The 11,426-nt window shown below is 48.2% G+C and overlaps 1 protein-coding gene across 1 annotated transcript in view; it reads left to right on the top strand.

Moving 5' to 3' along the window:
• The first annotated feature begins 219 nt into the window (after nucleotides 1–219).
• The window catches only part of LOC115867191 (arylacetamide deacetylase-like 4), a 36,494-nt gene continuing 25,287 nt past the window's right edge, over nucleotides 220–11,426 (top strand). The window contains exon 1 of the mRNA XM_030883277.2: nucleotides 220–283. Within this exon, the coding sequence (XP_030739137.2) occupies nucleotides 220–283 (64 nt within the window). The remainder of the gene's footprint in view (nucleotides 284–11,426) is intronic.

The following is an 11,426-nucleotide window of genomic DNA, read 5'->3' as shown; positions in this document are numbered from 1 at the left end:
CTGCCACCCTCTCACCTGCCAACACACTTTCTCCAGGACCTTTTCTCTGTGGCCGAGGAAACCCCTATTCATTTTGCAAGGTTTCCTTTAGCTCATGTGGTATTCTTTCCAGGAAGCTCTTTCCAGCTGCCCCTCAGTCCCCAATGTCCCCTTCCCCCAGCCAAGGCTGGCCCAGGGGGTTCTGTTCTCGGCCCTTGTATTGCCCTGCCCCTCAGCACCATGACACCGCACCGTATCTGCTGGTTTTCCCCGAATCTCACGGCGCACTGGGAGCTTCTCAAGGGTAGGGACTGGGCCGGCTTGGTGGGCACGTGGCCTGTGCAGGGGAGCATGGGTTGGTGCTCTGCTGTCCCCATCTTGAAATTGGTCATTTCATCTTTACCCTGTGTTTTGTAACAAAACACAAGGTGACCTGCTGTCCCCCAGTGAGGAAATTGAGTGGCTGACACAGAACTTTGGGGGCAAAGGCAGTGAAACATTTCAGATGTGTGCCTTCATTCAGTCATTCATCCACTTATTCATTCACTGGGTATTTATTGAGCAGTGACTGTGTGCCTGGCTCTGCGACACTGCCAGGAGGTGAAGGGTGCCAGGAGGAATACAGGCAGGGCGTGGGAGAGAGAGCTGGGGACAGAGATGACGGTGGGTTGGGGACGGAGAGATGGGGCTGGTTGGGCAGCGGTTTATGTAGGCTGGCTGGGGAAGGCCTCTCCGAAGCGATCCTGGGGCAGAGGCCCGATTGGAGTGAGGCGTGAACCTGAAGAAGTCGGGGTGAAGAGCTGGGCGGAGAGACAGGAAGTTCTGGGTGGGAGGGTGCCTGGTGCGCTGGAGCAGCCAGGTGGGAGGAGGAGGTGGGAGGGAAGGGTAGCTCACCTGGGGTCTCCTCGCTCAGTGCGGTCCTGGACCAGCAGCTCAGCGTTGCCTGCGAGCTCGTGGGAAATGCAGAGTCCCAGGCTGCACCCCAGACCTCCCGAATCAGACTCTATATTTTATTTAAGGCAATTCCCAGGTCTGTTTTATGCACACTGTTGTTGGAGGAGCACTGAGGTAACAGCGTCCTGTAGCACAAGAACGACTGCGGCTTCTGTTTCCCGTGTGACAGGAGCAGCGGGAGACACGCTGGGCTTGTGCTTTAGAAGCAGCGTCCAGAGCCAAGGGCGGGCGCAGGGCGAGTGGGGAGGAGGCTCTGGGATGCTCGGCTGTGCGGGGCTCCCGCTGCCAGGTAAAGACAGGTGGACAGTGACACCTGGAGGTGCTGCTGCCGGGAACACCCGGCGCGGGGGCCTTTGTCCCTGCCCTGCAAGGGACACTCCTCTGAGCAGGGTTTTTTTTTTTTTTTTTTTTGTGGTATGCGGGCCTCTCACTGCTGTGGCCTCTCCCGTTGCGGAGCACAGGCTCCGGACGCGCAGGCTCAGCGGCCATGGCTCACAGGCCCAGCCGCTCCACGGCATGTGGGATCTTCCCGGACTGGGGCACAAACCCATGTCCCCTGCATCGGCAGGCGGACTCTCAACCACTGCGCCACCAGGGAAGCCCCTGAGCAGGGTTTTAAAACCAGTCACTTGGTGCACGGACACACGGACACACAGACATGCATGTATGGAGACACACATACATAGGAACACACACAGACAAACACGCAGACACACGCACAGACACACAAAGATAAACACAGACACACAGAGACACACACACTCACACAGAGACATACACAGAAACACACAGACACACACAGACACACAAAGATAAACACAGACACACAGAGACACACATACTCACACAGAGACATACACAGAAACACACAGACACAGACACACACCCAGACACACAGACACACACACTCACACAGAGACATACACAGAAACACACAGACACACAAGGATAAACAGAGACACACAGAGACACACACACACACACACACAGACATACACAGAAACACACAGACACAGACATACAGACACACAGACACACACAAAGATAAATACAGACACAGAGACACACAGACTCACACAGAGACATACACAGAAACACACAGAGACATACATAAAAACACACAAACACATACATACACACAGACACACACACACACAGGCACACACAGACACACACACACGGCTCTGTCTGATGATTGGTGACTCTGCCCCAAGCAGAACAGCTGGCAGTGTTGACTGAGGGGGCTGGATCTGGAGAACCGTCTGGTTGAACGGAAACCAGTGTTCCATGAAGTTAAGATTGGCTGCCTTGGGCAGTCTTCATGGAGACAGAAGCCCCGGAGGACAGGAGCTGGGTGATGTGGCGCACCGTCTACCCGGCCAGAGGAAACCAAGAGGGGAAAGCAGGCTTCAGACAGTGGAGCATCTCTGTGGGGAGGGGACATACGGTCTCAAAGCCTGGAGACGTTGAAAAACCTCATAAACACCTCCCCTTTCTAATACAGCGCAGTCACCAAGAGGGCCCCTTTTCTCCCTGGCGAGGCCTGGCTAATAGGACAGGACACATTAAAAAACCAAAAATCAGCCAGGTAGACTGGCTCCTTTCAGTCCAGGAACACCTCCCCGACACGGGTGAGTGTTTTGTGTGGACTCCCGTCTCCCGTCCTGCCCAGGGCCGCTGTCTGCACACCCACAGGCTTTCCTTCCCATCACTGTCCCGAACCCCAGGCTGTGGTGCAGGGAGGCAGGTTCTGGGGCTCTGTGTGAGTGGACGCTGCGGCAGGCCGTGTGCATTCTGGCCGCCAGGGATGGGTGGAAATGCACACCAGAGCCAAGGCTGGGAACGTGGCAGGAACACAGGCGAGGTGGTGGTGGTGGGGGTAACCTGAGAAAGCTTGGGCCGAGGCCAGGGGGGCGCCCAGCGGTTATCACCTGCCTCCTGCCTCCTGGTTGGTCGGTCAAATAATTCTAAATCAGGGTGTGGGGTATTGATGTGAGGATGGCTCTGGGGTTGGCAAGGCTGTGTTCAAACACAAGCTTTGCCACTTATTAGCTATGCAACTATGGGCAGGTTATTCCCCTTTCTGAGCCTCAGTTTTGTCATCCCTAAAATGGGAATTTTGACACCCACTGAGATGATGTCTTTGAATGGGCTGGCATCTGGCAGGGAAAAGATGCTCAGTGCGTGTCTTCTTCCTCCTGTTTTCACGTTCCCAAGGAACACACTATCTGGGGTGGGCTGGGGGCAGGTAAGGAGCCTGAGTGACAGGGGCACTGTCTGAGGGGGAGGTAAAAACGGTGAGGGAAACCTGAGTGGCCTGGGTGTAAAAAGTCTTCCCTGGAACCAGAGCTAGGGCCTTAGGAATGCTAAATCCTTACCCTGGGCCAGGAGTTGATGAACCACTTCTGTAAAGGGCTTTGCAGAACATATAGTATCTATTGTAACAACTCAAATCTGCTGTTGTAGCAATAGACAGTATATAGATATAAACAATATGTAAACAGTATGCAGATAACACGTAAATAGACAACATGTAAGGAGCTATAACACACCTCCTCTAGTGAGCATGGCTGTGCTCCAATAAAACATTATTTATGGACACTGAAACTTGAATTTCATATAATTTTGACCTGTCACAAAATATCATTCTTGTTTCAATTATTTCCCAAACCATTAAAAAATGTAAAAACCATACTTAGACTTGTAGACTACACACAAAAAGGCAGTGGGCCAGACCCTGTCTGTGTACTATAGTTTGCCAATTTCAGTCCTAGACCACCACCATCAAGCAAACATCAGTCTCTCAAGACCTCAGAAATAAATGAAGCATGAGCCTCTGAAAAGCAGAAGCTGTTTCTTGCCCTCTTTCTGGAAATGTATTCATAGGGACTGACCCAAGTTTACATCCACTGTAAAGAAGTAGAGGGTCATTGGAGAAACCGAGTTCACTGAAAAATTTTTTTAAAAAGCAATAAGACTTGAGGGCTTCCCTGGTAGCACAGTGGTTAAGAATCTGCCTGCCATTGCAGGAGACGCAGGTTCGAGCCCTGGCCCGGGAAGATCCCACATGCCACGGAGCAATTAAGCCCTTGTGGCACAACTACTGAGCCTGCGCTCTAGAACCCACGAGCCACAACTACTGAGCCCGCGTGCCGCAACTACTGAAGCCCGTGTGCCTAGAGCCTGTGCTCCGCAACAGGAGAAGCCACCGCAATGAGAAGCCCGCACACTGCCATGAAGAGTAGCCCCCGCTCGCTGCAACTAGAGAAAGCCCGCGTGCAGCAACGAAGACCCAACACAGCCAAAAATAAATAAATAAATAAATTTATTTTTAGAAAAAGCAATAAGACTTGAGAGTCTAATGATAGATTGAAGTCATCCCAACTAACTGACATTTACTGAGTGCCCACCACACCCTGGTGCTGTTTCCAGCACATTTAGTCCTGTCCGATGGGGCACTGAGATCCCAAGTGTTAAGTCACCTGTCTGAGCCCACAGGCTGGTAAACATTCCAGCAGAAGGCAGAACCTACAGGGTCTAAATCAGGATCCTGGTGCACACCCTTCATTGCCTCTCAACAATGAACCTCCCTTGAGGTTTATTACATCTCTGCCATTTATTATGAGGACCCCCAAAGATGACAAAGAAAGCTCAGATCCTGCCTTCAGGTGGGGAGACAGACGGGAAGCCCCCTGGCTCTGCACATCTGTCCAGACACTCAGGACCCCTGGTTCCTTTGCCACATCTGGTCTGCTGTCTCCCAGGGGGCAGATTCGCACAGAGGGGATGCCTGCCAGCCCTGGCTCTGTTGTTGAAAAGCCCTGCTTGGGCAATTATTTCAATGACTTACTGCGTGTTGCCCTGATCAGTTTATAAAAACAAGTAGGAAACAGACTAATGGAAGTATATATACATATAATATGAGGATTATGTCTCTGAAATGTAAGAAGTTTAATATTTGTTATCATTTTATCTTTTACTGAGCACTTACTAGGCGCTGGGTCCTGTGCCTCACGTGGGTTTTCTCATGTAGCTGCCACAGCCACCTGCTGAGGGGGACACCATTGCATCCCCATTTAACGGATGAGGAAACTGAGGCCCAGAGAAGAGGAGTAATGTGTCCAAATCATGCAGTTTTAAGTGTTCCTGGGACACAGACTAAACAATCTGATCTTCGGTCATTGAGAATCTGTGGCCTCAGTCAGGTGCTTGTTCAGCGTGTGGTGGGTTGTCAGTTAGAAGGAAAAGATCAACAACAAAACCCCAAAAGCATGTGCACAATATTGACAAGATACTATGTCATTAAAAATTTAGCCTAAAGAGCAGGGTGTAATTGGGAATTTTATATATATAAAATTTTTTTTGGCTTGTGGGAAGTCTGTTTTCCCACAGTTATAGCAGAAAAACCATTAAAAGTGTTAGGATACAAATTTGTGTCACCAGGATGATTCCACTTTGGGAAAGAAAAAGCCTTAAGTCCATGTTCATACTTATTTAGTTACCATTCAGTCGGGATTTACTGTGTGTCAGGCGGCATACTAAACGCTTCGTATTCATTTAATTTAATCTCATTTAATCAAAACAGCTCCCTTGAGGTAGGATCTGTATTTCCCATGTACATCTGTGGAATTAAAAAGGTCAAGCAGCTTGACCAAGGTCATGGAACCCAAGAGTGGCAGGTATGGAATTCAAGTTTAGCTCGGTTTTACTTCAAAGCCCGTTCTCTCTGCTTCTTTCTCTTTCTGCTCTGGACTTTTGTCCTTCTCTCTCTGTTTCTTTCTCTCCACACACACGCATACGCAGGCACACACGCACACGTCCAGGTGTGCACACACAGAAAGAAGACAGAAAGGGAACACATCAGAATGTTAACAGTAACTGTCTCCGGTGATAGCAGCACATGTGATTTTGTCTTCTTTTTATGTCTTTTTACATATTCCCAATGTTCTATAATGATTTTGTATTAAGAAAACGCCACTCGATGATCTTTTTGTACAAATATGCTTGTTTTAGAGTCAACAGGATATGGGACGTCTGGTGTAAGGCTGCAGAGCCCCTGACCATGGGCCTCTTTAAAAAAATCTGCTAAAAAATAAGACAGGGGAGCCGGTACCTTTGCTTCTTGGAACTCTGTAATCCGTCCTATAATACCTTGCTTTGTAGGAAAGTTCTGTGCATAAATCCCATAAAATCCCCCAATGTGGAGCTGACACTGAGCCTACCCAGAGCGAAATCTGCTAATGATCACAGCTTGCCCGAAGCCTGCAGAAGGATCAGACACGTCATAACCCCCATGCCTGTCTCCTGCCTAAGCCCTTTCTAATAAGGACTCTTTTCATGAGTTTATAAAAACACTTTGTTTGGGTCACGTTGGGTCTTTATTTCATCTTACTTGAATGTTGACTGTCTGGGGGCTGGAAGGCACTGAGGCTGGCCCTGAAGTTTTGGGACCCAAAGAAAATTTTAGGTTTGTAAATCCAGCAACGATGACCTACACCCCCCCCCCCCCCACCAACCCTCTGCCTCCCTGTGGGACTGGACCTTCTCTGCAGCTGCTCTGGGTGATGAAGGTGACAAAAGTGGGACGGAGTGGAGTCAATACCAGCTGCCCCCCTGGTAGTGGTCCTGAGGAGTGGGTTCTGCCCTGCAAAACCTGAATTTGGGCCAGGCAGTTAAGCGCACTGTGTCTCCATTTCCTCAGATTGAAAAGGAGGGTTATATTAATTACCTTGCAGGGCGGTTGTAAAACGATAGAGGCTGCCTAACACTTGATCCCTCCCTCCCTTACCCCCACCAGAGTGCCCCTGAATGGTTACCTACTGCCTACATTGTCATAGATCCGTGTTTAAAAGTTTTTAAACCGTAGGTCTGAAAAAACTTACAGGAAAGTTGCAAAAATGGAACCAAGAATTCCTGTGTACTCTTCACTTATGTGTTAACGTTTTACATCTGTTTTATCCATAAGTGCATCTGTCTGTCCATCCGTTCATCCATCCATCTATTCATTATCGACACTTTTTTGGGGAGAATACACGTGGACCTGATTGCCTAACAGTCCCAAACATTTCAGCATATACTTCTTGAAAACAAGAACTTTCTATTACATAACTACAGTACTTTTTAATCAAAATCAGGAAGTGGACATTGATACAATACTATTATGTAATCTACAGGCCTCATTCAGATTTTGCCAGTTGTGTCACTAACGTCCTTTACAACAAAAGAACAACAATCTTTTCTGGTCTGGGATCCAGTCCAGGGGCACACGTGGTACTTACTTGTCATGCCTCTTTTGACTCCTTCAGTCTCTGGTCTTCTACCTCTCTTTGTCTTTCATGACCTTGACATTTTTGAAAAGCACAAGTTGTTAATGGGCTGAATTGTGTCTTCCCTAAATACGTATGTTGTATGTTGAAGCCTTAATCCCTAGTACCTCAGGATGTGACAGCATTTAGAGACAGGGCCTTTCAAGAGGTGATTACATTGAAATGAGGCTGTTAGGTGGGTTCTAATCCAATCTGTCTGGTGTCCTTGTAAAAAGAGGAAATTTGTACACAGAACGAGACCCCAGGGATGCGTGTGCATGGGGGAGAGATCATGTGAGGACACAGGGAGAAGGTGGCCGTCTGCAAGCCAGGGAGGGAGGCTTCAGGAGAAACCAAACCTTAGCCTGGGACTTCTAGCTTCCAGAACTTTGAGAAAACACATTTTTGTTGTTTAAGCTGCCCAGTCTGTGGTATTTTGTTATGGCGGCCTGAGCAAAGTAACACACAGGTCAGTTACTTTGTAAACATCCCTCAACTCGGTCCTGCCTCATTCTTAGTTGTTTCTTCTTGTCATCTGAGATACTCCCTCAATGGTTCCTTCAACTTCAATAAAAAGCTCTTCCTATGTGCCAGGCTGTGCTGAGGGTATTACTTCCACAATCCTCAGAACAACCCATTGAGGTGTGGGTTGTATTGTACCCACTTTACAGATAAGGAAAACTGAGCACGGACAGGTTATGGTCACATAGCTAAGAGGTGGAGGAGCAAGGCAGTTTGGGCCCAGAGTCTGTGGGCCAGAAAAAGTAGGTCCAGGAAAGGTAAAACGAATTGAACTACATGAAGCACAACAAAGAAGGTGAATTCACGAACACACATTCCTGTAAATCAAGGGCAGAAGCCACATAGTTTGTCTCTGTTTGTAAGGAGCACACATCTAGCTGTATCTCAAGGCTCAGTTGACCCAACACCACTTCTAATGAAGTTCTTAGAGCAGCTTCTCCCCAACACCCCCCCCCAACTGGCCCTTCTCCCCTTTTTGAACTTACTGGAACAATAATAGTTGTTATTTATTAAGGATGTATTATATATTGGTTTCTGTTCTAGTAGATTTATCAATATAATTCATCTGTCAAAGAGAAAACCAGAGGCCCCAAGTGGCATCACTTGTGCTAAAACCTATGATGCCAAACCTTGACTTAATATCTGACTTAGTTGCAGTTCTGACCTTCCCCAGAGATGTAACCTTAATCAATCAGTTTGGAATTTTCTGGACAGCACCAATGAGGTAATCTGCCATGTGGGCCTTCTCCACTGCCCCTTCCCAAGAACAGGCAATCTGCATGATAAAGTCTCCCGCTCTCCCCCTCCCCAAATATGATGTCTTGGCCCCAAATAACCCTTTCATTCCTTTTGCTAAAGACTTCCTTGCCCCACCCTCCTTTCTATAAAAGCTTTCCACTTTGTATCGCTCTTCAGGGACCCCTGCTAGTTGTTAGATGCCTGAATCACGAATTGTTGAATTAAGTCAATTAGATTTTCAAATTTACTAGGTTGAATTTTGTTTTCATAACAATTTAAGGCTCACAACAACCCATTGTAAGAGGCAGGCACAAACCCGATTTACAGATGAAGAAATGGACAGCAGAGGTGAAATAAACTGTCTAAGTCTTACATCAAATTGAGAGCTTCTTGAGGGTACGGGTTGGGCCCGCTTCATGGGCATATGACTTATGCAGTCACACAGGGTCCCACACTTGGTTGGATGCTCTACGGTTACCATCTTGAAATCCTGAATCGTTTTTGAACAAGGAAAATAAATTTTCATTTTGCGCTGGGCCCTGCAAATTACGCAGCCAGTCCTGGGCCTGGCTCCCGAGACCTTGCACAATTTGGGCTCTGCAGCCATTGAAGGCAGCTATCAGAGTGCCAGAGACATTGTATTGCATGTGTTTACCTACATGTTGGCCTCCATCCCTAGCCTGGGGACTACAAGAGGTCGGGTGGTGTCCTCAGACCCAGCACAGAGCCTGGCACCGTAGAGATGTGCAGGAAATGTTTACTGAGCAAATTGACTGAAAAACGAACAGATTATTGATTCAACTCTATAAAAGGAATATACAGAAACCTCAACTGAATAGAGCTAAGAGACCAGAAAGGGAGGCCCTCATGCCCTGCAATGACAGCAGAGCCCAAAAGGAAGAGGAAAGACTCTTCTTTCCTGGCGCCAAATCAGCCAATGAAAAGCCACAGACTCTTTGTTTATAACAGCCCCTCCCAGCTTCCTTTTCCTCCCCATCAAAGCAGTCTCCTTCCTTTCCAGTTGGGGGACTTGCATGTGGCCCACCATGGTTGCAGACCCTGAGTTGCAATTCTCTGTTGATCCCGAATAAACCATCTTTGCTGGAGGAATATCTGACAGTCTATTTGTTTTAGGTCAACACAACCAAGGCAAAAGGGGACCAGGTGCCCAAGATGGGCAGCAACTTATCCCATTCTGCCTATTTCCTGCCCCCAGATTCAGACTTTCAAATTAGCCTCTTGTCTTTGGCTGTGGCAGACTAGGGAGAAGGGGGAGGAGAATGAGCTGGAAAGAAAGGCTTCACCCCTGAAGGAAACAAAGACCCCTGATGTGTGCAGGGCAGGGTGTGGGGCAGGGGAGTGCCCGCTGTTTTGCGTGAAGACTCAGCTCACCTAATCCTCAGACACTCCCCAAAGTTTGCTTGGATTCAGAAAGCCTGGTCAGTTTCCTCAAAGACTCACACAGATGGTCCTTTCAGAAGGTGCAGAAGTCACCCAGGGAGTTCCCGATGATCACGGGCTGGAGAGCAGCCAGTGCCTCCTCATTTCCGCCCACCCTTCAAGCTCCAGTCGAATGCCACCTCTTCCCAGAACTGTCCCCCCCAGAGTGTCCCCAGGCAGAGTAGTTCATCCCACACTGTGTGTTCACACCTTGTGCTTCTAAGGAATTTAAAATTATGCTTTTGGGCTCCCTTTACATGAATTGATTCCCAAGTTGGTGAGGACACAAATAATCAACATGGCTGTATCCTCCATCTCTCAAGCCTCAGTCCCTCATCTCCTCTGGGTCTTTGCTCAATGTCACCTCCTCAGTGAGGCCTTCCTGGGAGCCCTTAGCCCTGTGACATCATCTTGCCTCCACTTTGCACCCTCCCATTTCCTCCTCTGCTTTAGTTTTCTCATCTGACTTACTGTATTTAAATTATTGTCTGTTTATTATCTTGGTCTCTCTTTTGGGTGTCAGCTGATCACTGTTGTGTCCCATGTCCTAGAACAGGGTCCCCGCCCACAGTAGGTGTTCAATAAATATTTATTGGGTGGGTCCATTCCCATTTTACAAGTGAGGAAACTAAGGCTTGGGAAGGTCAGGTCACCAGGCCAAGGTCATGTGGCTGTGAGGGGCAGTCAGTCTTTCATTAGAAACCCATAGGGGGCCTCAAAAGGTTAAACATGGAATTTCCATATGAACCAGCAATTCCACTCCTGGGCATACGCCCAAGAGAAATGAAAACATATGTCCACACCAAAACGTTGACATGAACATATGTAGCGGCACTATTCACAAGAGCCAAAAAGCAGAAACAAATGTCCATCAATTGATGTTTTATCCATCAACTGATAAATGGATAAAACAAATGTGGTGCGATCCCACAATGCAATATTATTCAGCCATGAAAAGAAATGAAGTACTGATATATAACGCTACAACATAGATGAATCTTGAACACGTTAGGCCAAGTGAAAGAAGCCAGACACTAAAGACCACATATTATATGATTTCATTTATGTGAAATGTCCCAAGTAGGCAAACCCATAAAGACAGAAAGTAGGGCTTCCTTGGTGGCACAGTGGTTGAGAGTCCGCCTGCCGATGCAGGGGACACGGGTTCGTGCCCCGGTCCAGGAAGATCCCACATGCCGCGGAGTGGCTGGGTCCGTGAGCCATGGCCGCTGAGCCTGCGCGTCCGGAGCCTGTGCTCCACAACGGGAGAGGCCACAACAGTGAGAGGCCCGCGTACTGCAAAAAAAAAAAAAAAAAAAAAAGATAGAAAGTAGATTAGTGGTCGCCTGAGATGGGGAGGAGATTGGGGAAAGATGGAGGAGTGACTGCTAGTGGGAACAGGGTTTTTTCGGGGAGGGTGACGAAAATGTTCTAAAGTTGATTGCGGTGACGGCTGCACAACTCTGTGAATATGCTAAACACCATTGC

The sequence above is a fragment of the Globicephala melas genome, chromosome 1 (assembly GCF_963455315.2).
Source record: "Globicephala melas chromosome 1, mGloMel1.2, whole genome shotgun sequence".
NCBI lineage: Eukaryota > Metazoa > Chordata > Mammalia > Artiodactyla > Delphinidae > Globicephala > Globicephala melas.
Note: the sequence above shows the minus strand (reverse complement) of the source record. Positions and strands in the feature narration are given on the sequence as shown.